Source organism: Leptonychotes weddellii, chromosome 10 (assembly GCF_054177405.1).
Source record: "Leptonychotes weddellii isolate Sample4059 chromosome 10, ASM5417740v2, whole genome shotgun sequence".
NCBI lineage: Eukaryota > Metazoa > Chordata > Mammalia > Carnivora > Phocidae > Leptonychotes > Leptonychotes weddellii.
In genome coordinates, this window is record NC_138378.1 from 75,623,437 (window position 1) to 75,649,353 (window position 25,917).

Consider the following 25,917-nt stretch of genomic DNA (forward strand, 5'->3'; position numbering starts at 1 on the left):
CCCGCATCGGGCTCCCTGCTCCGCGGGAAGCCTGCTTCTCCCTCTCCTATTCCCCCTGCTTGTATTCCCTCTCTCGCTGTGTCTCTCTCTGTCAAATAAATAAATAAAATCTTTAAAAAAAAAAAAGAGGAACTCGGAAGGGGCTGGGTGAGGGGGTAGTCTCAAATGACTTTCAGGTAAGTTTAAAATCCTAATGGGGAATTTTATTTTGATCTTTATAAAAAGTTAAGTTTCCTTTTCTGTGATATTTGCATACTTATTTATTTGAAGTATTAGTAAATAGCTTGCTCAATATATTTAGCTGAGATCATTTGATTTTTTATATGTTGTCATCCTTTCAATACTTACTTTCAACAAGTGCACTTTATTTTCTAACTTTAGTCCTTTTGGTTTTGTCCTAAATCCATTTTCTGCATTATCTTTATGATTTAACTAACTAACTTAATAATATACTTGCATGATGAATATATTTCAGAAATTTAGGTAAAAAGTGACATTCTTTCCATATATTGAATAAAATTAGTTCATTTGAAATCTTACATATAAACATTTTAGATTAATATTTCAATGTAAATGTATTTGTTTTAGGTGCATCTCTTAGAAATTGATAAGTGTTTTATATTTTAATAAACATTTTCTGATCAGTCATACTGTTTACTTGCCTAGCTCCATCACATGGTTGACTGAGCATGTTAAATAAAATTTAAAAAGAACAGACAAACCAGATATAATGCTGCTTAATTTTGCAAGGTCCCAGAGAGAGGAAGAATAAAAAAGAGAATAGCAGTATTCATCTCTACTTTACTTCCTTACTGCTTTTATCCCCTACATTCTGTTTTCAGTTCCAAGTATTTAGTTGAATACTTGCTGGATTTTTTTTTTTCAGTATTTTTACTGGACTTAAAAATTTAGGCTTGCTGCACTTAAATGAGTTTTCTTTCTTTTCTTTCTTCCTTTTTTTTTTTTTTTAACTTTTTAATATGTACAAGCACATATTCAGAGCTAATTTTTCCCACGTGAAATGGGCCTTTCCAGTGCTTATTTATATTTACAGGATGGTTTAATACAGCAGTGTGGTGAGACAATGAAGGAAACAATTAATGTGAAAACTGTATGTGGCTATTACACATCAGCAGGGACCTATGGATTAGATTCTGTAAAGAAAAAGTGAGTTACCTTTTTTATTTTTCCTCCCATCCCACTTGTGGGAATTTGGCTGCTTTGGTTTCTTAAGAGAATGTATAGCTATAAGAAAGAAAGAAAAAAGATAAAGGACTAGAATTTTGTTATAAAAAGTCCTTTTTTACATTTGGATGAATTAGTAAATTCCTTGAAAGTGTTGTATTTGTAAGTGACCATGGGTGGGTTATACATGTTTATAAGTGGCTTATAAAAACTCTGGTCACTCTTTATAGTGCGTTTTCTATTAATATTTTTTAAGTAGTAGGCATCATAGACATTATATCAGTACACCTACTGGCAATGTTTTTAACTCCTGAGAATTGCAGTACCCATTTTCAAATTATAAAGAAGGTAATAGAAGTGTGCAAGCCCCTTCATAAATGATGTAACACCAACTTGAAATGATGTTTTCTTAAGTAGAAATGCTCTTATTAATATAAGGTAGTATTTCCTTAATAACTGCTGACAAAAACAATACTAAATTTTTGGTCGTTAAATTTAAAAATTTGAGCATGTTCTGGCAAGACTAATCGTTTTTATTTTAACTAAGTCCTACCAAATAAGTCATAAATACATGATATATTATTTATGTATCATGTAAAAAATAATTCCATGTTTTAATTTCAGGTGCCTTGAATGGCTTCTGAACAATTTGATGACTCACCAGAATGTTGAACTTTTTAAGGAACTCAGGTATTTTAATTTTAAATAACTTTATAATTAATCATCCTAAAATAATGTTTATTTGTTCAAGTATGCATTTGCTTTATACAAAAATATATTACTTATGAAAAGTGAATAATTTAATGAAAGGTATCTTGACATCTATGAACTGAAGAAATGCTTCATAGATTTCTTTGTCATAAATAATATGTATATTATGTCTACTATTTTAATCAATTTTAATAGAAAAATTCATTGTTACTATAAAACTATAGAAAAATAAGTGTTACCTCACTTTTGCTGGGCTCTTAGAGAATCTAAAAATTTATTTAAAAACCATCTTTACCATTGCAAAATTAAGTTTTAAAGATTTTAAGTAATCACACCCTACATGGGGCTTGAACTCGCAATTCTGAGATCAAGTCGCATGCTCCAACTGAGCCAGCCAGGCACCCCAGCAAAATTAAGTTTAAGGAAGTTGTTTTAAACTTTTTGGTAGGCCTGATGAAGTTAAATTCAACATTCAGGAGACGAACCATGAGAGACTATGGACTCTGAAAAACAAACTGAGGGTTCTAGAGGGGAGGGGGGTGGGGGAATGGGTTAGCCTGGTGATGGGTTTTTAATTAAAAGGGGCATGTTCTGCATGGAGCACTGGGTATTATACGCAAACAATGAATCATGGAACATTACATCAAAAACTAATGATGTAATGTATGGTGATTAACATAATAAAAAAATCTAAAAAAAAAAATAAAAGAATAGCATCTATTATTATTCCTTCCTGCCTTCCTTCTTCCCTTCCTTCCTGCCTGCCTTACTTCAACAAACACTTCCTGAATGTCCACTATATATGAAGGCTGTGAAGGATGCAGAGATGATTATGTCATGGTTTCTGCCCTCAAAGAGATCATTCCTGTGATGTCAATTTTACTGGGTTTTTTTGTTTGTTTGTTTTACAAGTATGGGTGGGAAGTGATGGGGAAAAAGATAAACATTTTTGTTTAAATACAATGTGGAATAGAGAGAATTCAAGTTTCTTTGAGCTTTAAAGATGAAATACAAGAAGTAGTAGAAATGTTATTTTTATGGCTAGACTATCTCCTGGATTCCTGGGTCCTGTCCTTTCCTCTGCCCTTAGGATGTACTTTGGTAGAAAAGTTTGAGAGGCATTTTTCTACCAAAAAAATCATTACGTAAAGATGTCAAGGTATAAACAAAGCTCTGCATTATGTTTGGTTTGAAAATCATCAGGGTGCCTAAGTGGTCAGTCAGTTAAGCATCTGCCTTCGGCTCAGGTCATGATCCCAGGGTCCTGGAATCAAGCTCCGCATCCGGCTTCTTGCTCAGCAGGGAGCCTGCTCCTCCCTCTCCCTCTCTGCCTGCCACTCCCTCTGCTTGTTCTCTCCATCTCTCTCTCTCTCAAATAAATAAACTCTTTTAAAAAAGAAAGAAAATCATTAGAAACACTAATTTTTTTTCTTTTTTATAATTTCTCATTGAACTCTTTCAAAAAGAAGATAAATTGTAGTGGTCATCTTAAAAACCTAGATGTTCTTCTGGCTTTTTATGGCTTAAAGGAAGTGGGAAAAAACAACTGGTGATACAATTTCCACTCTAAATTTAAACTAATACATATTTCTTGATCTTACTCTTTAATAGTAATGAAAACATGTTTTATGACTAAGCAGTTAAGCGTCAATGTTAAAGGTTACTTTGAAGATAAAGATGTTTCAGTGAATTTTGACAAGTGTCTTTTTTTTTTAAACAATGAATGCTCAGGAAAGGCAAAACAGGAACACTGCCACTTTATCAGAGCATACTAAAAGTTATCTAATTGAGACCTTGTTTTAACTTGATTAATCAGCAGATCAAAGCCTTGTTTTCCTGTCAGTTCAAATAAAGACCTTTCATAGTATACTATATGAATTAAAAGTATCCTTGTGTTCAGATAGGTTATTTCTGTCTAAGATTCTTTGTGTTGCGCAAAAAGACTGATGACATTTTCTTTTCATTAAAAAGACTTAAATTTTTAGTTTCACCAGGGTCTTTTAGCCTGTGCATGAGAATAAACTCACTACCTCTATTTTATCTTTTCTAGTATAAATGTCATGAAACAGCTCATTGGTTCATCTAACTTATTTGTGATGCAAGTGGAGATGGATGTATACACAGCTCTTAAAAAGGTATTGACATAATATATATGTAAGGGCATCACCTCAGCATTACTTATAATAGTGAAAAACTGGAAACAGCTAGTGTCTAGTGATTAAGGAATGGTGTAAATGAAAGAAATATGCCAAAATGTTAAAAAAAAAATCTTTATTTAGGGATTTGCTGTCATGAATGATTTTAATTTCATTCTTTATACTTGTCAACCTTGAAAGTATAATAGCCAGTTATTTTACCAGCAAAATGGATTTATTTGGGAATAGTAGAGCAATTGGAATTTGGTACATGTAAGCTATGACAAACCATAGGCAAGTCCAGACCTCAAAGGAGAGGAACATTACTTTATTGAAAAAAAGAGGAAGTTGGGAGTGGCTGCTTTGAATGAAACGAAAATCCATTGGAGGAAAGCTAGAGTTCCTTGTTGACTGAGTTGTGGTATCTTCTTATTGGCTGAGCTTGTTGCTGGGCAAGAAGAAATTCTTCCTTTCTCCTACTAGAGTAGTAAAGTTGGCTTCTTCCTATTGGGAATGCAAGGTTACCTCTCTGACTGTTAGGTCTGCAATTGACAATAAGTGGTGGGCCATGAGAGCTTGCATCCTATTTCCTTTCTTTGGTTTTACATACTTTTCTATCCTGGGAATATGTTTCTGATTTTTTTCCCAGATTTTTTTCAACAACAAGCATGCTATTGTTATGTTATTTACATAATCAGAAATGTTAAATATTTTATATGGTTTTCAGAAATGTTTTCAAAGTTGAATTAATGACTTTATGATGAAATTTTCACTTTTTCTAGAAAATGGTGAAATTCTTTAAAGACCTTATTTGCACTTCAGGCATATGTTTCTTTTCATCCTTTTGAAAGGTTTTAACATCTTTAATGTAATTTTATTTTCACAACTCTGAAGAGACAAGTCAGCTATCATTCTTGTTCTGTAGATGATAGGACTTAGAACTCTTTACAGTTACTAAGTGGCAGACTTGAGGTAGAACCCAGGTTTGTGAGTCTTAGTCCATTGCTTTTCCCACTGAATAATTTTGCCCTTAGCCTTTTGTCCCCAGCAACAAAGTCTCCTTTAACCCAGCTTTGAAATCTGAGAATGAGATACCTTCTAAGTTATATCATTGCAATTGCTTATTGTGTGGTAGAGATGAGATTCTACTACTGTTTTTTTTTTTTCAAGGAAGTTTAATAACTTGAGTTATGTAATCATTGAAGGAAGGGTAGACAGGCCATTTCTGTCTCTGAGCCAGTGGTAACGTTCATTGTTTCCTATTCTTGTAATTGCTTTTATGCCAGTAATGGTAAGTGCTTACTGTGTGCCAGGCACTATTCAAAGTAAGTGACACATAATAACTTTTTTAGTGTCCTATGAGGTATCATGTTCATTTTGTAAATGAAGAAATTAAGGCCCAGAGAAATTAGGTAATTTGTCCACCTGTTAATTGGCAGGGCCAGGATTTAAAAGTCCATGCTCCTAACTACTCTGTATACTGTCTCAACAGTAATAAAACAGTAAGAAACTCCTTTTTCTCTTGTTTAATAAACTATTATTAAATAATCTATTAAATTATTATTAAATAATTAAGATTATTTTTATAACCTTACACAATAATTAGCAAAATTGAATTAGTTGATGAGTAGAATAAATTAGTGTAAAATTACTAATGTAATATATATATTAAACCTTTACCATTTTAATTGTGAAACTATACTGCGTTTGAGGCCATAAATACTTCTCAGGAATTCATTTTTTCTTTATCACACATTGTTTTAGTTTTTATCATTGGACCACGATTAAAGCCATGATGAGAGGGAGGGGAGGGGCAAAAGGAGAAGGAGTGAGGGAGAGAGAGAATCTTAAGCAGGCTCCATGAAGCGAAGCGTGGAGCCCAATGCAGGGTTCAGTCTCACAACCCTGAGATCATGACCTGAGCAGAAATCAAGAGTCGGACACTTAACCGACTGAGCCACCCAGGTGCCCCAAACCCATGATGAATTTAAAGCTTGTGAGCATGTTGGGGCGCCTGGGTGGCTCAGTCATTAAACGTCTGCCTTCAGCTCAGGTCATGATCCCAGGGTCCTGGGATCGAGCCCCGCATTGGGCTCCCTGCTCGGCGGGAAGCCTGGTCTCCCTCCCCCACTCCCCCTGCTTGTGTTCCCTCTCTCGCTATGTTTCTCTGTCGAATAAATAAATGCTTTCAATGGCGTGTACTGGAAATCAAATTTTTTAAATATTATGTTTTAAGGTGGAAGCAGTTTGAATGTAAAATTGTAACATGATAAAATCTTATAGTTTTTTTTAATTTGCTTTTTAACCTAGTGGATGTTCCTTCAACTTGTGCCTTCGTGGAATGGATCTTTAAAACAGCTTTTGACTGAAACAGATGTCTGGTTTTCTAAGAGGAGAAAAGGTATGCCTGAAATTTTTATTGAGAACTTGGTTTGGGCATCTTTTTAATTGAAATTTATTAAAATCAGTTCCTAACTTATTTGTAGACCTAGAGAATTTTAGATCTGGTGAGGACCTTAAGCAGTTATCTAATTCAGCCCCTAATTTAAATTGAGAAAAGTAAAGCTGGATAAGAAAAATGCCTTGCCAAGTATTAACTGAATTATTACTTCTTGAACTAACACCATAGTTTGATCCCCCGAACTATTACCTTTCCCATTTTATCACCAACAGGTCTTGGTGATTACATTTGTCTTTTGTTTGACCACATTGAATTTTCTATAACACATTAACTCTATCAGGCAACAATTCTTAACATGGGGGGCCCATCTACAGGCTTCAGTGTGTCACCCCCAAAAGTGTATGCAGAACTTTATATGTATGCGTGTGTTGCATGCATTTTGCAAGGTGAGAACTTCATACCTTTTGTCAGAGTCTCAGAGAAGACTCATCTAAAATTCATTAAGATCAACTGCTATTAAATTCTTTCTTATTGGGACAGAGGTGGAACAGGCGATGTATTTATTTTTTACTTTGCTAGAACAGATAATAGGGAAAAATTCTGGGTGCAAAGAAGTGGATAAATCATTATCCTTAGTTCATGATTTTATTAGTTCATGGTCATTTTTGGTCCATGCATGGCCACCATTTTTGCTTATTTTTAATTGTATATTGAACCCCCAGAAGTACTAGAACAGTAGTAACTTCAGTCTACTCCTGTGCTTCTCTCCTGTTGTGTATCTCTGACTTTTCCAACCACTATCTTGAATTTTGTGTTTGTTATTCCCTTAAAAAAATGTTATTGCATGTCTTAATATACATAACATAATGGTGTGCTAGTAAGCTGGTCTCTGAAAAAATAATCCCTGATTTTCAGCGTTTTTAAAATTTCCATGATACAAATTCTCCCAGTGTGGTTGATTCCAGTCTACCAACATGACATCATTGCCACTGAATGCAGAGTTGAGAAGAAATGCACACCATCAGCTCCTATAAGCCAGTGCAAGCCATCTCCAGCACACCACTGGACAATATATCTTTGGATTTTAGTTGATATTGAACTATTTGAATACATGTGTTGCAAAGCAATGGCTATAGTGTCTTTGTATCTTATTTTGTATTTTAATAGAGAATTAACATATTAACTAGTAGTGTTCACCACATACAGCTAAAGCATAAATTAGATGAATCCCAAGAGACAAATCCACGTCCTTTGTATCTTATGAAGACCCTTGAGTTTGGCATTTGAGCTCTGGAGTTCCACTGGAGTGTTCAGTCTCTGGAGAGATACTGTAACCCTAACTACCATTCTCAAGCCTTCCTTTCCCAAACCTTGCTGCACTGGAAGCTCCAAACTCCAGAAACTAGGTGTACAACTGAATTCCCAGCCCAAAGTCCACTTGGAACCAAAATTAATTTCCTGAGGCTTCTTTCTAAGTCTCTCTAAGTATTTATCCATACTCCACAGGTTTTTATAATCTTTGAAAACTAGCTTATTTCTATTCTAATTGGATATATGTGTGTGTATATCTGTGTGTGTGTCTCCCTGCCCATAAAAACATTTAGGAATAAAATAAATAGATTTGAAAAGAATGCCTATTGAATTTAAACTGTTCTTTATAGATTTTGAAGGTATGACCTTCCTTGAAACTGAACAAGGAAAACCATTTGTGTCAGTATTCAGACATTTAAGGTTACAGTATATTATCAGTGATTTGGCCTCTGCAAGAATTATTGAACAAGATTCCCTAGTACCTTCAGGTAAGAGAACATGACGAAATTATGATTTTAAGTAACATCTTTCTGATTATTATAGTAATATATGTCCTAGAAAAGAATAAAAAGAGAATAGAAATTACCCTTAATCCCAACAAGATACACATTTTTGTACCAAAGTGAGATCATACTACATAGGTAATTTTCTGTGTTCACATTTTGTATTTAGTATTTTCCCCTATCATTAAGCACTATCCAGACTGTTTAAATGACTCTAGTTTTCTGTGATACAGTTTTGTTTTGTTAAGTATGAGGAAAAAGAAACTAATCCCATCATCTAGAATGAATATCTTGGTGAATTTCTTCTAGTCCTCTTTATTAATATATATACATTAAAATAAAAACAAAAGTATAATATGTACCCCAAGTTTATATATTAATATAGATGTTCTTTAATTTGATTAACTAGTACACTATTTTAGACCAGACTTTTATTTTTTATTTTTTGAATGGGCTATATGCAATTTATTAATATGCAAAACGAGTCTTATTCATTTTCTGAGATGCTTCACTAGGATTGTTTTGGACCCAACTTGACTTTCCCTTCTACTATGTTTTCTGGATTTTTTAGCTCTAGACCAGACTTTTAAAAATGAGTTTTGAGGGCGCCTGGGTGGCTCAGTCGTTAGGCGTCTGCCTTCGGCTCAGGTCGTGGTCCCAGGGTCCTGGGATCGGGCCCCAGATCAGGCTCCCCGCTCCGCGGGAAGCCTGCTTCTCCCTCTCCCACTCCCGCTGCTTGTGTTCCCTCTCTCGCTGTATCTCTCTCTGTCAAATAAATAAAATCCTTAAAAAAAAAAAAATGAGTTTTGAAGTATTATAAGTATACTTATACTTCATTTGGTTGGGAATAAATAAAAGCAGAAAAATAAATATGGTACTAAGCCAATTCTACTTATATTATTAGTAGATTTTTTTAACTAAAATTTCAGTTTACATAGACCTGTGGAAAAAATGATATGCTTTATTAAAGGAAAAATATAATTATAACTTTTATTTCATTTAGAATAAATTAAAATCTCTTTTTAATATGTCACCTAAACCTAGTATGCAAAAATTACTGTTATTTTTTTAAAGATTTATTTATTTTAGAGAGAGAGAGATAACAAGCAGGAGGGACAGAGGGAGAGGCAGAGAAAATCTCAGGCAGATTTTGCACAGAGCGCCGAGGTGGGGCTCTGTCTCACAACCCTGAGATTACAGCCTGAACCGAAACCAAGAATTGGACTCTTAACCAACTGCGCCAACACAGGCACCCCCAAAATTATTATTTTTTTTTTTTAAAGATTTTATTTATTTATTCATGAGAGACAGAGAGAGAGAGAGAGAAGCAGAGGGAGAAGCAGGCTCCCAAGGAGCAGGGAGCCCAATGCGGGACTCGATCCCAGGACACTGGGATCGTGACCTGAGCCAAAGGCAGACGCTTAACCATCTGAGCCACCCAGGTGCCCCCCCAAAATTATTTTTTGAGCATGCATGATTTATCTGATAATTTATCTCCCATTAATTAGTTGTTATTTTTAGATAATTTAATAAAACAATTTATTCAGTTTTCTATAAAAGTTACATAAAAACTGAAAATATTACTTTAGGTATGTTTCTTACAAAAATTAATATGAGCTATGAAAAGGAAACTGTTAAATGCAAGAATCTACTTTTAACTAAAGGTTTAAATCCTAATTTAAATGCAAGTAATCTGGGGCGCCTGGGTGGCTCAGTGGGTTAAGCATCTGCCTTTGGCTCGGGTCATGATCCTGGGGTCCTGGGATCGAGCCCCACATTGGGCTCCCTGCTCAGTGAGGAGTCTGCTTCTCCCTCTCCCTCTGTTGCTCCCCCTGCTTGTACTCTCACTCTCTGTCAAATAAATAAATAAATAAAATCTTTAAAAAAAATAATAAATGCATGTAATCTAAGTGGAGTCTATCCTAAAGCAAAGCATAATAGTGTTTACCACACTAAGAATCATTAGGCCATATTGTTATAGCATATTTGTAAAATATAAACTACCAGCTTTATTTGTTGCTATTTTAAACTTGAGTTTAGAAATGGTAACAATTTTATCAAGTTCTTAAAATTTTTAAATGCTTTATGTTCTTCAGTATTATTCTTTTATGCTTATTTATTTTTATATTTTAGAATGGCTCTCTTCAGTGTACAAACAGCAGTGGCTTGCTATGCTCCGGGCAGAACAAGACAGTGAGGTGGGGTAAGTATGTTAGATCATAGCATTGTTCATAAAAAAGGAACAAACCAAAAACAGTGTAACTTCTGCTGTGAATTTTTAAATGCATTTATTATATTGAAAAATCAAGAAATGTTAAAGTAGAGAAACAGGATTATTAATCAACTTTTATTCTTATATTTCTGTAACATTATCAGTATTATTGGAATTATCAATTAATGGAATGTTTGGGTAGTAATTTGCTGTATTTGTAAAAATTGAGTAATTCATAAACTGTGTTTCACCTAGTGTTGTATAATGATTTTCTTTCAACATACTGAAATATTACTTGGAATAATGCTTTCACAAAGCATGATTTTCATACTTATATATATAGGTAAAGCTGATTTTCTTATTTGTGGTAGTATTATGAAATTCTAATTCTTACTAATTAGCTAATAAGGGTTTTGAAGACCTTTGAGTCTGTAATGAATTAACATAATCCAGTTATAGATGCCTGACCCGGAAGCATATGACCCCCCAAAAAAATATTTCTGTGCTTTTTTCATTTGAAGGGAAAGCAGATTATTCTTTTCGATGTGCTTTGCAGTTCACAGATGTACTTCCACATTATTATTTGATCTGTATACTGACTCCTTGGTATAGGCTGTGTGAGCAGACAATCCATCTGAGAGTGGGTGGATATGGAAGAGGCCTTAAGTTTGACTTTTTTTACCCCTGATCTCTTAACCCATTCTTATCCACCACAAAACCTGCTAAAATATATGACCTAGTTATGTTTATATCCAAACAGTGACTATATGAAAGTGTTATACAAACTCATGGTAATGATTATGAGGTTATTATCCAGGATTCTTGGTTTCTACTTTATTTATAATTTATGTTCCATCTTTTTCCAAATATATTCACAGCATACTTATCCTACACAAATATAGTAAGATTGTTGAAATAGAAATAATAACAAATCAAAAACCAAAAAAAAAAAAAGTTAATTATTTAATGGAATTCACATTCAAAGCATTTTGTAATATATGAAATATTTTCAAAATCATCCTCATTCTTTTGTATATTCAGTTTTTAGATGTTAAGTGTTCTTATTTTTCAAGATTTTCCTCATCTGTATCTTTACTGAATTGAACATAGAATTTGACCTAAGAGACTGAGCTGGACTAAGTGGGTTTCCTCCCCTCAGAAGTGTATGTATGATCATAGCACCCCAACGAAGTGCTCTATTTCATAGACACTGAGCCTCTGCTCATTGCTGCAGGGCTACTAAAGTGAGGAAGACAGTGTATTTCCTGGATGTTAGGTTATAATCTATTAAAGTCTACCTCCAGGGATCTCCTCTTCCATGCTCTTCCACCTTGCTGATGGAGTTATATTTCTGAAGCAGAAATAGAATTGTGTCACTTCTCTGCTTAAATATGTCCAGGGATTTGATGATGGGGACTATTGTTATTCTTTATGTGTGATATAAACATTTTTTAAAATTCCTCATCCTTAAGAAATTCATACTGAATGATTTACAGATTAAAGGCTATGTCTGGAGGATTAGCCTCAAAATGATCCGTCAGGAGAGTTATGGGGAGAAGTGGGCTTGGAGTAAAACTAAAACAAGATTATTAAAGCTAGATGGTGAGAAAATTTGACTCATTAAATATTTTATCTACTTTTAGGTTTGAAATTTTTCATAATAAAAAATGTAAAAGTAACAGAACTTAGGCCTGAGAACTCTCTACTATCTACAGGAAAAGTTGAAACTCTTATTAGCATAGCCTGGGGGGCCCATCTACAGTCCATCCCAAATGTCTTTCACTTCATCTCCTCTCATGCTCATCTTAGGCTCTAGCTGTACTAAATTCTTCATACATTTGGTATTCATTTATGCTCCAGATTCTTTTTACCTACTATACCTTCTACCTGGAATGCCCTTCACCTGCATAGAATCCACCCCTGACCTCTACCCCAACAAATTCCCACTCAGGCACAAATAATACCTCCTCTGTGATGATCTCTATCTAATCCCAGGCAGTAAATCTGCCTTTTTCATGCTCCTAACATCACAACTCTCTCCACATTATTGTAAATATTACTTATATGTATAGTTCTATACTGGGCTGAACTCTTGGGTATCAAGGACATGTTTTATTAGTTTTATATACATTTACTTATTTTTTATATATTGTATTTCAGTATTTGAACTTGATGGTGAGGAGGTCCCCAGTCTAGGCACTTAATAAATGTTGTATGTAGTGAATATTTTGTATTACTTTTATCATTTGGAATTCCACACTAATAATAATGCATTTTTTGTTATCATAACTTGAAATAACGGTGTTTTTCTTAGTTGATTAAGGTTTTTAATGTAGGGAACCAAGTAAAGATCAATTGATAAAATTCTACAGCTGTTTCTATTAAATATTGAGTTTGCATGGTTATACTACATAAAAGATGGTTTGGAGGGGACCTGGGTGGCTCAGTTGGTTAAGTGTCTGCCTTCGGCTCAGGTCATGATCCCAAGGTCCTGGGATCAAGTCCCGCATTGGGTTCCCTGCTCTGCAGAGAGCCTGCTTCTCCCTCTCGCTCTGCCGCTCCCCCTCCCTGTGCTCTCCTGTTCTCTGTCTGTCAAATAAATAAATAAAATCTTTAAAAAAAAAAAAAAGATGGCTTGGATATGAAATAGTAATGTCCAATGGTAGATGATACCAAGTCACGTCTTAAATAGTAGATTTTAACTTATTTTAGTTAGTAGTTAAACTTTTAAGTGCTTTATTTTCTTGAGGAGTACAATTTCTCATAGACATTTTTTTCCTCTTCTCTGGTTTGGCTGAGACCTAATAAAAAGTATTCTAGAAGTCAGGGCAATAAGTGAAACATTAAATTTTATTTTATTTTATTATTATTTTTTTTTAACAGAGGCAATGGGCTAGATTTAATCAATGCATTCTTATTTTATCTATAACACAAAAAGGTATTTTTAAATCTGTTAGCAAGTTTTTCTATTCTTCTAAACTTAACAGTTCTTTTTAAACTATTAGTTGCCTATTTTCTGTGAAATTTCACATCTTATGTGTATTTCTAGGCCTCAAGAAATCAATAAAGAAGAACTAGAGGGAAATAGCATGAGGTGTGGTAGAAAGCTTGCCAAAGATGGGGAAGTAAGTATGGGTTATGACTCTTAACATTCTCATGCAAATTGTTGTACTATTAGTGCAAAATACACTAAAGTAGAATACACTAGAAGAGCTTTTTTGGTAGTTTCTATAGCGTGATCTCCTGGACAAGGAGTTAGGTGCTCAGTTGTATTGCATGAGACTGTTGAACTTTTTGTGTCCAGCTAAGAGATACAAGAAGATCCCTCAGCAATCCAGAAATTAAGATAAATAAGAAATTATATGGGAGCTATTACATAGTCTTAAAAGTGATTCTTTCTAATTTACAATTACCTTAAATCAAAGACATTTAAACCCTTTGATTGCTACCCACATTTAGACTTCTGTTTTTCATTACCGTCATATATAAATGTATGTCAGTGAAACAAAAGTATTATGAAACAATACTTACTGTTGCTGTGTCCAGAGGACCTATTTTCTATTTAATTTTTTTAAAAAGCTTATTGTGACTCATTAAATTGATTTTAATGGGACAAGAACTACAGTTTTTAAAATCCCACTCTAACTAATTGTAATTTTCATCTTAAAAAATAATTCAGCCTGGGGCACCTGGGTGGCTCAGTTGATTAAGCACTGGACTCTTGATTTCAGCTCAGGTCATGATCTCAGGGTTGTGAGATCGAACCCTGAGTCAGACTCCCACACTGGGCGTGGAGACTACTTAAGGTTCTTTCTCTCTCCTCTCCCTCAGCCCCTCCCCCCTCTAAAAAATAATAATAATTCAGCCTAATTTAGATAACCATTCAGTTACTTTTCTCCCAGATTTTCCCTCATTTCAACTTCTTTGTTTTTAGAAGTTAATTGTTTGCATTCGTAACTGTGATAAATGTTAGCAGCGTATGAAAGGGGAATAGGTAGGTGTCTTCTTTATTCCTTAGTCTTCCTTGTTGCTGCTTCTACAACGTGTTCCCGCCTCATCTCTCATTGAACCACAGCTCCTTTGAAGCACATGCTTCTACTGCGCCACTCACGACCCTTATTGTAGCCGTCCTTCACTGGGCCATCTGTATTTATCACTGTTCTTGTTATCAGTCTTGGTGATTTTAGTGTCTCTGTTCCCTGACCTTCCTCCCCACAGGGATCTTATGCTCTACCCTACCTCCAGCACCCATTTCCTGGAAGCATATCCTCAGTTTTTGCTTTACTAAGTAATAAACCCCCTTCAAAATCGCCATTTCAAGCAGACCATTTTCAGACTCCACTCCTGTTATCTTTCTAGCACTCTCTTTCTAGAACCTGGACTCCCAACAGTTTTTTAACTCCACCAGTGTAGAATACATTGTTCGTACTACTTTTTTCCCACTACCCTCTCACCATGTCCCTACTTCTTTCTTTACTTGACTTATATTATATGTTCCATCTTAAAATTGGTCCCTGGCTAATACTCTTAACTTCCCTTTTTACTCTGTCAAGCTCAGCTGGCTAAACTCCAATTCCTGTGAAATCCTGACTTGCTGTGCACTCCATGCCTGCTTCCAAACAGACGGATATGACAAAAGAAAAAGTGTACCCCACCAGGTGTCACTTGAATGTTTGTAACTGTAAACTTCAAACAAGTGCTGCATGCGATCCTCCTGCATTTCCCTAGTGAATTCATCCTGCCACTCTTTGAGTACCTCTCAGACCTTCTTTAAAAGGGGCAGTGCTACCACCCTCATTCTTATCTGATGACCTTGTTTCTTTCATCACTCAGAAGATAAAAGCAATAGGAAGAGAATCTACACATCCTCCTACCAAACGGTTCTGCCAGTCTCACTGCAGCTGTAGCTGTGTGCTGTGCTTTTCCTCTTATTAGAATGGATGAACCATCTGCTTCTGTCCTCATCCATCCCCTCCCATCATAAAAAACTCCATCCCTGTTCAGAAGCTTTGCTCCTGCAGTCATCACCTCCCTGTCCTGCCTCATCAGTTTTTCTCTTGTACTGGGTCATTGGCATTGAGCATATAACATACCATACCACCACCCATCTGGAACCACACCCCGACCCCACATTCTTCTCTAGCTACCACTCCTATTTCTGTGCATCTCTTTTAAGCAAAAAACTCATGGAAAAAGTTGCTCATATTTGTCTATACTTCTTGTTCTCCAATGCTCTCTTGAATTCATTCCAGTTCATTTATCCCAGGAAACTCCAGTGAAACTGCCATGCTTTTGTCACCAGTGATTTCCACATCCCAGGTCAGGTAGTTACTGTTTAGTCTTCCAGAAGTTCTTGGCGACGTGACACATCTGCACTCACTCTTTCTTAGAGATTTTCTGCATTTGACTTCCAGGACAGCATGTTCTGCTGGTTTTCTTCCCAACTCACTGGCTGTTCCTTCTAAGTCTTTGCCTAGATCCTTCTCTTTCTCCACAAGTGGACTTCTTACCTGTCGAAGCTCACTCCAAAGTGATCACATCTAGTTCCTTAGACTTCACACTGATGACCTCTAACTCCAGATTCATATAGCCAGCTACTCACTTGACATCTTTTTTAGAATCCTAGTAGCATCTTGAATAAAATAGTCCCAAGCTGAACTCTTTAGCATCCCCAAACTTTCTCCTTTCCAAGTAATTCTCTAACCCATAAATGGCCCCTCTGTTAATCTGTTGAATAAGCTCCAAACTTTGGATTCTTCTTTCTTAAATACCACAGCTGGTGTTCATAAGGAATTCTTCCAGGCTGTCCTTGTGAAATCTATTCTTAGCATGTCTGCTACTACCACCCAAATCCAAGCCAGCATTATCTCTTGCCTGGGCTGTGGTAGTAGCCTCATAACTGCTGTGCCTATTTTCACTCTTGCTCTTCTACATGTTGTTTTCCGTACAACAGCCAAAGTCATCTTTTTAGAATGCAAGTTAGATCATGTTACTTCCTTTCCTAAAACTTGCCATCAGCTTCTTACTGCACTTAGAAGAAATGCATGCCCTTCCTCACTATGGACTCCTCAGCCCTACATTTTCTGACCCCTGACTGACTCTCTGAACTTATCCCCGTTGCCTGTCGACCCACGTGACTGCCCTAGCCACATAGCCCTTCTTGCTGTTCCTCAGATAAGCCAAGCATGTTTTTATCTCCAGAGCTTTGTACTTGCTCTTCTCTTTGCCTAAGTCACTCTTTCCCCAGATAGTTACTGGTCTGCTCCTTAGCTGACTCAGGGCCCGGCTCACCTAGTATCTCCTTGGAGAGACTTTCCCTGACCACCTGTCTGAACCAGGAGGCTCCCCAGCTGAAGCCCCCTCTTTTCTATCCTGTCACTCTATCCTGACATTCTATTCTGTTTTGTTCTCTTCCATTCCATTCCACACAAACATATACACATATTAAAATACACATTCTACCAGGGCAGAAACTTACTGTTCTTCAATGCCTAGAACAGTATTTGGCACATAATATGTGCTCAATAAATAGCTGTGAGCTATTAAATTAATGTTGTAATTCACAGTGTCAACCAAACACTTGAAGCCCTAACTTTCCTTCACTATACCATACCAGCTTGCTTAATAGTCCATTAACTATTAGGTGATAGATCAAACAAACTTGTGAACCTCATGAGGGTATTTAAAATAATTCAGTTGTGGGGTGCCTCACTGACTCAGAAGAGCATGCAACTCTTGATCTTGGGGTCATGAGCCCCACGCTGGCTGTAGGGATTACTAAATAAACTTTAAAAAAATAAATAAATAGGGGCGCCTGGGCAGCTCAGTTGGTTGAGTGGCTGCCTTCAGCTCGGGTCATGATCTCCAGGGTCTTGGGATCGAACCCCACTTTGGGCTCTCTGTCAAATAGATAAATAAATAAAATCTTCTAAAAATAAATAATAAATAAATTTACAATATGTATCAGTTGGTTAGTTATTTAAGGAATTTAGAGTATTTTTAAAGCAAGGTGGATTTTAATGGGTTCTTACTACCTCCATATAGCCTCCTGGCCCCCTAAGCTATACCTCCTTAGAATTGCAGTGAAAAGCTATATTACTTATGATAGAATTACAGTGTGGAGAAATAACAAAACAAAAGAGATCATGAAGAGGTGATATTAGGAAAGTACCTTAAAGAATGATGATCATAAAGGCTGCTTTTCTGGTTTGAACTATATTATACCCATGTGGTAAACCTTTATATATATTCACAGATATATCATGTGTGGCAAGCCTTAAGGGGAAGGTACCCATAAGAGAGAAATATTTGGAATGAGTTAAAGGAAGAAAAGACATTTTGAACTTTTTATTTTTGACTTGCTATGATAAACTGAAGTAGATCTTTCTCTTTTGTATTTCTTAGTACTGCTGGCGGTGGACAGGTTTTAACTTCGGCTTTGACCTGCTTGTAACTTATACCAATCGATACATCATTTTCAAACGCAATACACTGAATCAGCCGTGTAGTGGATCTGTCAGTTTACAACCTCGAAGGAGCATAGCGTTTAGGTAGGATGAAATTTCCCTTCCTCACTCCAGAAAAAATATAAGAAATAAAATAAAACCAATAATTTATACTGATAGTAGTAGAGTTTTGGTAAGAGACAGTATATATGAAAGTGCAAAGAACTATTAAGGTTCTATTCCTGTGAAATGTTAGTAATAATCAAAATCAAAAAGCCTGGATCTAGTATGTCAGAAAGAATAGGCTGGAATATGAATGATACAGGATTGATAATAGGCTTGAAGCTGTTGCCTTGCTGCCGTTCTTGCAAATTAAAGGTCCAGAAAGGAAAGACGGTAAGGTATTTTTCTAGGAAAACATGTCTGGTATTGTCCTTCACTTTCTGTGGGATTTCATATATCCAACTTTGCCTGATAGTTGAGCTGGCTATCTTTCTTGAGACGATACTGACAAATTGGAAAATAGCTTAATGAGTGGATTTTTTTAAGTCATATATTTATACTTACCTTACACCACATGCAAAAATGTACTCAAAATGGATCAAAGACCTAAACATAAGAGCTGAAACTATAAAACAACTCTTGGAAGAAAACATAGGGGAAAAGCTTCTTGACATTGGATTTGGCAATGATTTCTTCAGTATGACACCAAAGCATAGGCAACAAAAGAAAAAAATAAATTTGACTTCATCAAAATTAAAAACTCTTGTGTATCAAAGGACAGAATCACAAGAGTAAAAAGACAACCCAGAGAATGGGAGAAAATATTTGCTAACCATGTATCTGATAAGGAACTAATATCCAGAATATCTAGAGAACTCCACAACAAAAACACAACCTCATCCAAACATGGGCAACAGACTTAAATAAACATTTCTCCAAAGAAGATATGCAGATGGCCAATAAGCATCTTTTCATGTTTGAAAAGATGCTCAACATCACTAATCATTAGAAAAACACAAATCAAAGTCACAGTGAGATACCACCTCAAACCCATTGGGATGGTTATTATCAAAAACAAAAAGTGTTGATGAGGATGTGGAGAAATTGGACCTTTGTGTATTGCTGATGGGAATGTAAAATGGTATATCCTTTATGGAAAATGAAATGGCGTTTCCTCAAAATATTAAACATAGAATTACCATGTGATCCAACAATTCCCCTTCTGGGTATTTACCCAAAAGAATTATAAGGAGGGACTGGCACAGATATTATTGGTACATTCATTTTCACAGCAGCACTATTCACAATGGCCAGAAGGTGGAAGCAACCCAAGTGTCCATCAATGGGTGTCCATGTAGATACTGTCCGTATCTACAATGGAATTTTATTCAGCCTTGAAACGGAAGGAAATTCTTACACATGCACCAACATGAATCTTGATGACATTATGTTAAGTGAAATAAGCCAGTCACAAAAGAACAGATACTGTATTATTCTGCTCATATGAGGTACCTCGAGTAGACAAGTTCATAGACAGAGAAATTAGAATGGTGGTTGTCAAGGGCCGAGGTAGGGGAAATGGGGAATTCGTGTTCACTGGGTACAGAGTTTCAGATGGGAAGATGAAAAAGTTCTGGAGATGGATGACACTGATGATTGCAGAACAGTGTGAATATATTTAATGCTGAGAACTATACACTTAGAAGTGGTTAAAATAGTAAATTTTATGTATATTCTACCACAATAAAAAAGACATTTATGAATTATTTTATATCCCAGGTATGTATAATAGCATAAGCTTACATATCTCCAAGAGGATCAGTTTAGAATTTGAAAAGACTTCTTAAAATCTTTTATCAAATAAAAGAATATGGAAGAGAAAAGTAAATATTAAAGTGAAGGAGGGCTTGTTTAAATTAATCTGTGGTTAAAAAATCATATGTTTAGGGGTACCTGGCTGGCTCAGTTAGTGGAGCATGCGACTCTTGATCTTGGGGTTGTGGGTTTGAGCCCCACGTTGGGTGTAGAGATTACTTAAAAAAAAATGTTTATTTTTTTTATTTGTATTGTTTGTTTTTTTAATCCTAGATTACGTTTGGCCTCTTTTGATAGTAGTGGAAAACTAGTATGTAGTAGAACAACTGGCTATCAAATACTTACACTTGAAAAGGATCAGGTATGTTTGATTACTTTTCTATTGTTTGGTTATAGTATTTGTCTTTTGAATCCTCTTGAAAATTCTTAAGTAGAATTAACATTTGATTTAAAGATCGGTTTAAAAGTTTTTTGAGGGCACCTGGGTGGCTCAGTCGGTTAAGCAGCTGCCTTCAGCTCTGGTCGTGATCCCAGGGTCCTGGGATTGAGCCTCAGAGCCCCCACATCGGACTCCCTGCTCAGCGTGGAGCCTGCTTCTCCCTCTGCCCCTCTGTTCCACCTGCTTATGCTTCCTCTCCCCCGCCCCTGTGTCAAATAAATAAAATCTTTTTTAAAAAAAAAGTTTTTTGAAGGTAGAGATGGAAATACTGTGTTCACATATGCATAATTTACCCCCATTTTATTAGAAGTGTAACTAAGACCAAAAAAAAGGAAACAATTTGATTTGGGGGGGGCAGGGTCCCGGTCCTGGGATCGAGCCCCACATTGGGCTCCCTGCTCGGCGGGAAGCCTGCTTCTCCCTCTCCCACTCCCCCTGCTTGTGTTCCTGCTCTCACTATCTCTCTCTCTCTGTCAAATAAATAAACAAAATCTTGGGTGCCTGGGTCGCTCAGTTGGTTAAGCGACTGCCTTCGGCTCAGGTCATGATCCTGGAGTCCCTGGATCGAGTCCCGCATCGGGCTCCCTGCTCGGCAGGGAGTCTGCTTCTCCCTCTGGCCCTCCCCCCTCTCATGTGCTCTCTCTCATTCTCTCTCTCTCAAATAAATAAAATCTTTTAAAAAAATAAAATAAAATAAAAAAATAAACAAAATCTTTAAAAAAAAAATAGCAAACACCTTGAAGATAATCCAGTATGTCTGCATAGCCCCTGAATATTAAGAGAACATTATCCTCTAGCGCAATAGATTTCTAAAGTAGCAAGCATCTCTTATGTTCCCAAACTCTAAAGCCATTTGTTTCTTCATATATCGCATGCAGAAGTTTCAAAATGTCATGATAAGAAAGTAAACCATTTTCAAAAAGTAACATGAGAGGTCCTAAAATGTTAATGAAGTTTAGGGGCACCTGGGTGGCTCACTCAGTTAAGCGCCTTCAGCTCAGGTCATGGTCCCGGGTCCTGGGATCAAGCCCGGCATCAGGCTCCCTGCCCAGCGTGGAGCCTGCTTCTCTTTCCCCCCTGCTGTTGTTCCGCCTGCTCATGTTCACTGGCACACACGCTCGCTCTCGTGCATGCTCTCTCTCTCTCTCAAATAATCTTAAAAAAAAATACTAAGGAAGTTTACTTCTATTAAAACTAACCACCATTCCAAGGGACATACTGTTTTTTAATAAAAAGTTCAGAGCCTATAGTTCACATTAATTATTAGAAGCTAGCTGTTTTCTTCAACTGAAGAGCCTCGTACAGAACATGAGAATTTAGCACTGCAAGGAACCTTGGAGTGATAGTTGTAACCTCACATAGTTCTGACCTCACATAGCCTGTATGAGAATTCCTTTAACAACATTTTGACAGAGGATCCTCCACTTGTTGCAATTCTAGCAACAGAGAGCAGACTCTCTCACACATGGTAGATAGTATTTGAGAAGGTAGATACATAATAAGAAAAGTTCAGATCTGCCTTCAATAGAACTTTGTTAGTCCCCCTGGCACCCTCTGGAGCTGCATGAACAATGGCTATCTTTACTTTCTACCTGGAACTTCATAAAAAATACTGTCATGGCTCAAAGCAGCCAGAGATTCAAAAACACCAGGCCAATATAATAGTTGTATTTCAAGTGTTCCTTGAGTGTTCATTCAGCAAACATTTGAGTCCCTGCCATGTGCTAGGTTTGGTGCCACCCAGGTGCCCCCAATTTTTGTATAATTTATAGCTATCTTTTTTTTTTAAAAGAGCTGATTCAGTTTATTTATTTATTTATTTATTTTTAAAGATTTATTTATTCACTTGAGAGAGCGAGAATGAGAGAGAGAGAGAGAGTACATGAGAGGGGGGAGGGTCAGAGGGAGAAGCAGGCTCCCCGCCGAGCAGGGAGCCCGATGCGGGACTCGATCCCGGGACTCCAGGATCATGACCTGAGCCGAAGGCAGTCGCTTAACCAACTGAGCCACCCAGGCGCCCAGAGCTGATTCAGTTTAAATTTTTTTTTTAATATTTTATTTATTTGACAGCAAGACAGTGAACACAAGCAGGGGGAGTAGGAGAGGGAGAAGCAGGCTTCCCGCTGAGCAGGGAACCCAACTCAGGGCTTGATCCCAGGACCCTGGGGTCACCACCTGAGCTGAAGGCAGACGTTTAATGACTGAGCCACCCAGGCGCCCCTGTTTTATAGCTATCTATCTTACAGGACTTTGCAGACTAGATTTGCATTAGGTGAAGGATCTCAGCAATGTGTAAGAAGGATTAGAGACATGGTAATAGGTGAAAGATGATTTAGAAGCTATTGTTATAATCCAGATAAAGAATGAAAACCTTAAGGAAGGTAGCAATGGGGATGAAGAAACGTTGATGGGTTCTAGAAATAAAGCAGTGCAGTTGATAGAATTTGGTGCCTAATTGTGTGAAGATGAGAGAGTAGTTAAAGATAGTTCCTAGGGTTGCCTGGGTGGCTCATTCGGTTAAGCGTCTGCCTTCGGCTCAGGTCGTGATCCCAGGGTCCCGGGATCGAGTCCCACATTAGACTCCTTGCTCAGTGGGGAGCCTCCTTCTCCCTCTGCCACTCCCCCTACTTGTGCTATCTCTCTTTCTCTGACAAATAAATAAATAAAACCTTTTTTAAAAATAGTTCCTAGTATTCTGACTTGGGCAACTTGATTTATAGTACTTATTCCTTTGATTTGAAGTATAGGAAGGAAAATGAACATGACAAACTGCAGGTGAAAAGATGATGAATTCAGTTTAAGCCGTATTTAATTTGAGGGCATTGAGATGAAAGTGTGCTGGGTGGTGGATAAATGGATCTGGGGTTTACAAGCAATGCCTGGGCTAGAAATAATGACTGGATGAGATAGCCTCCAGGAAATGTGTAGAGAATCTAACAGGACAGAAACCTAGGGGACACTGGTATTTGAGGGATGAGCAAAAAAAGTAACCTGGTGAGACATTCAAGAGCTGGGATGGCGAGTCAAAGCCAAACTACAAGAGTGAAAGTATAGATGGCCTGTAAAGAAGAGGTAGTAGCCAGTAGCTGATGGTTTGAATTGGAGTTGCTTTATGTCTAAGTGAAGATTTCCACTAGAGAGTTAGATGTATAGATCTTGGAATTTAGACCTAGATGAAGAATGTGGGGAAGTAATAGAGCTCTGTACAGAACAGGAGGTGAACCTCAGAGAAGCAGAGATTTGTAAACGAAGATGGAGAAAAACGGTCTGGAAGTAGAAATGGAAACCTAGGAGGATGCCGTCACTCTGTCTGATGCTGTGATATATGGGCTTCTCTGCTTCCACTTTGTGTGTGTGTGTGTTCCTTACCTTCCTTATCCAATTTACCTTGCTTTTCCCCCAATACAGAAGCTATGTCCAGTTAAGCCTACATCAGTCATTCAAATGTTCCAGTATGTTAGTCTCTCTTCATTGTAGGAGCATCTTCCTTAGTAAAAAATCAAAAACTTGAGGCTTAAATAGTGTTTAATAGTATGTTCTTCAAAATATATAAAATAAGGCAAAACCAATGTATATTACTGTAGAGAATATATCTAAGTATTCAGAAAGTAGAAGTTCCAGTGCTGCTCCTTTTCCTCTGAAGACTTACTCTGTTCACCAAATGCTGTTCATACAGGGTTCCAAATGGAGATCTGTAGAATGGGAGATGGTTACATTTGTGGCTCTCAGATATAGGATCAACTCTTGTCTCTGTGAGATTTCAAGGCATTCTCATGTGTGCTGATGTAACTGAGCCTGAAATTGATATTACATGATAATGTATTTTATATTCCAAGAGACAATATGTTTGCATTAGAGATAGTGGAAAATCATAGACAAGAGTGGGAACGTGGGAACCATGCTTGTTAGTGCCAATAATGGCTTGCCACGTTCTTCCCATTTATTTGCTATACCTACAGGCCATCAGGAAATGAAGCCAAATTGCTATATTTTTCTTGACTATATCTGTTCATAAGATACGTAGGTAGTTGATAGAAATTTTTCAATAATGAAAATAACTACCATTACTGAGTACTTCATACATGGCTGGCTTTGCTGAGACCTCTATGTGCATTGTGTCATTTAATCCTCACTATAATCATGTGAGGTGAGTACTTTTATTTATTTTACAGTAAGGAAGCTGCAGTTGACAAGTCATTGACTTGTCCAGCATCACAGCTAGTAGGTGGGAGTTTCAAGATTAGAACGGTGACTTTGAGACTTCAGATGCAAGCTCTTAACCACCATATGATCTCCTTCAGTTTACTCAGTTCAACAGTATGGTTTTCTGTTTTCTGTTTGTCTTGTCATTAAAGCTCCAAATTTGTTTTATAGGAACAAGTAGTGATGAACTTGGACAGCAGGCTTCTGATCTTCCCTTTATACATCTGCTGTAACTTCCTGTATATATCACCAGAAAAAAGAACTGAAAATAATCGTCATCCAGAAAATCCAGAAAACTGAGGATCTCATCAGTTGGAAACAACTGCAACTTCCTTACTTTGAAAACTTTTTCGGCCAGCTTTAATTTAATGGCCCTACTGATATTCACATCTAAGGTGACTAACAATGACAAAGGCCTTATGAACTGTACAGATAATACAGAAGACTATTCTTATGCTCATTACATTTCTATGCATACATGAAAAAAAAAACGTTTTAAAGCCAAGAAAATACCTGTCAAACCATTTCTGTTATAAAGATGTTGACTCGTGCTTTTAATTTTTAAGCATCAGAAGACAACCGCTGTAGGTAAATTTCACTTTGCAGCCTAATATAGATTTAATTTTTAGTTTAAACTTTGATCCTACCTATGTTAGTGAACGTCAGTTATCTATCTGTAAATTTATTTTTATTTGGCTAAAAGAAGGCTAAAGGAACAATTTGAATGGCTAATTATAAATGCTCTTTCAGTTGGTGCATTTGAAGCTGTCCTTTAATTTTTTCAATGCTCTTTATGATTCCTCCTCATACTCTGATATCCCTTCAAGCTGTGCTTGTTTTTAATCATTAAATACTTTTTTGTGGTTTTGGAGACTAAGCTGGGGAACTTTTTATTTAACATAAGCATTTTCATGCTATTTTATTTTGCTTTTAATTTAGCTTTCTTAGGATTTTTAACAAAATCAGCTTTATACTTTCAAATGAACTTGAATGGGGGAGAAAATCAGTTTGAACCTGAGGATATTTCTTTGCCTTACATGGTCTTTTCTTTGACATTCTGTACTTTATTCTTAGGTCATGGATTATTTATGTACCAAATATTACACTTTAAACATTTTCATATTCTCTGATCTTCAGAATTATTTATGTTCAAATTTTGGTTGGGAATCCTATTTCCTACTTAAGCTCAGGACCTTATAACCTCTGAATTGAGTGCCTTTGAGTTATACATGCTAATAGAAATTTCATAATATATGTAAATAAGGTCGGAGGATCTCATACAGAAGCTTACAATAAAGCATAATGTAAAAATAGAACTTATTTTTGTCAAAAATGGGATGTACACTTGTCATGATTTATATGTTTGCTTCTTATGTTTACTGCTATTTTGCAAATAGCCATGCTCATCTTCTTTCCAGTCAGAGTAAATGCTTTTTGTGGTTAATGTATATTTTTAGTATATTTTAAAAATTGGGAATCATTTTTATGTATCTGTACAAATAATAAATACCCATTTGGAAAAAGAATAAATAAGCTCTTATATAAAATGGACAC

At 36.4% G+C, this 25,917-nt stretch overlaps 1 protein-coding gene across 1 annotated transcript in view; it reads left to right on the forward strand.

The window, feature by feature from the left end:
- The window catches only part of GMCL1 (germ cell-less 1, spermatogenesis associated), a 38,054-nt gene extending 12,375 nt beyond the window's left edge, over positions 1-25,679 (forward strand). The window contains exons 5-14 of the mRNA XM_081833623.1: positions 1,055-1,167; positions 1,810-1,875; positions 3,947-4,031; positions 6,342-6,432; positions 8,094-8,231; positions 10,380-10,449; positions 13,508-13,583; positions 17,863-18,008; positions 19,995-20,082; positions 24,535-25,679. Coding sequence (XP_081689749.1) covers positions 1,055-1,167; positions 1,810-1,875; positions 3,947-4,031; positions 6,342-6,432; positions 8,094-8,231; positions 10,380-10,449; positions 13,508-13,583; positions 17,863-18,008; positions 19,995-20,082; positions 24,535-24,663 — 1,002 coding nt within the window. The 3' untranslated portion in view covers positions 24,664-25,679. The remainder of the gene's footprint in view (positions 1-1,054; positions 1,168-1,809; positions 1,876-3,946; positions 4,032-6,341; positions 6,433-8,093; positions 8,232-10,379; positions 10,450-13,507; positions 13,584-17,862; positions 18,009-19,994; positions 20,083-24,534) is intronic.
- Positions 25,680-25,917: the final 238 nt, after the last annotated feature.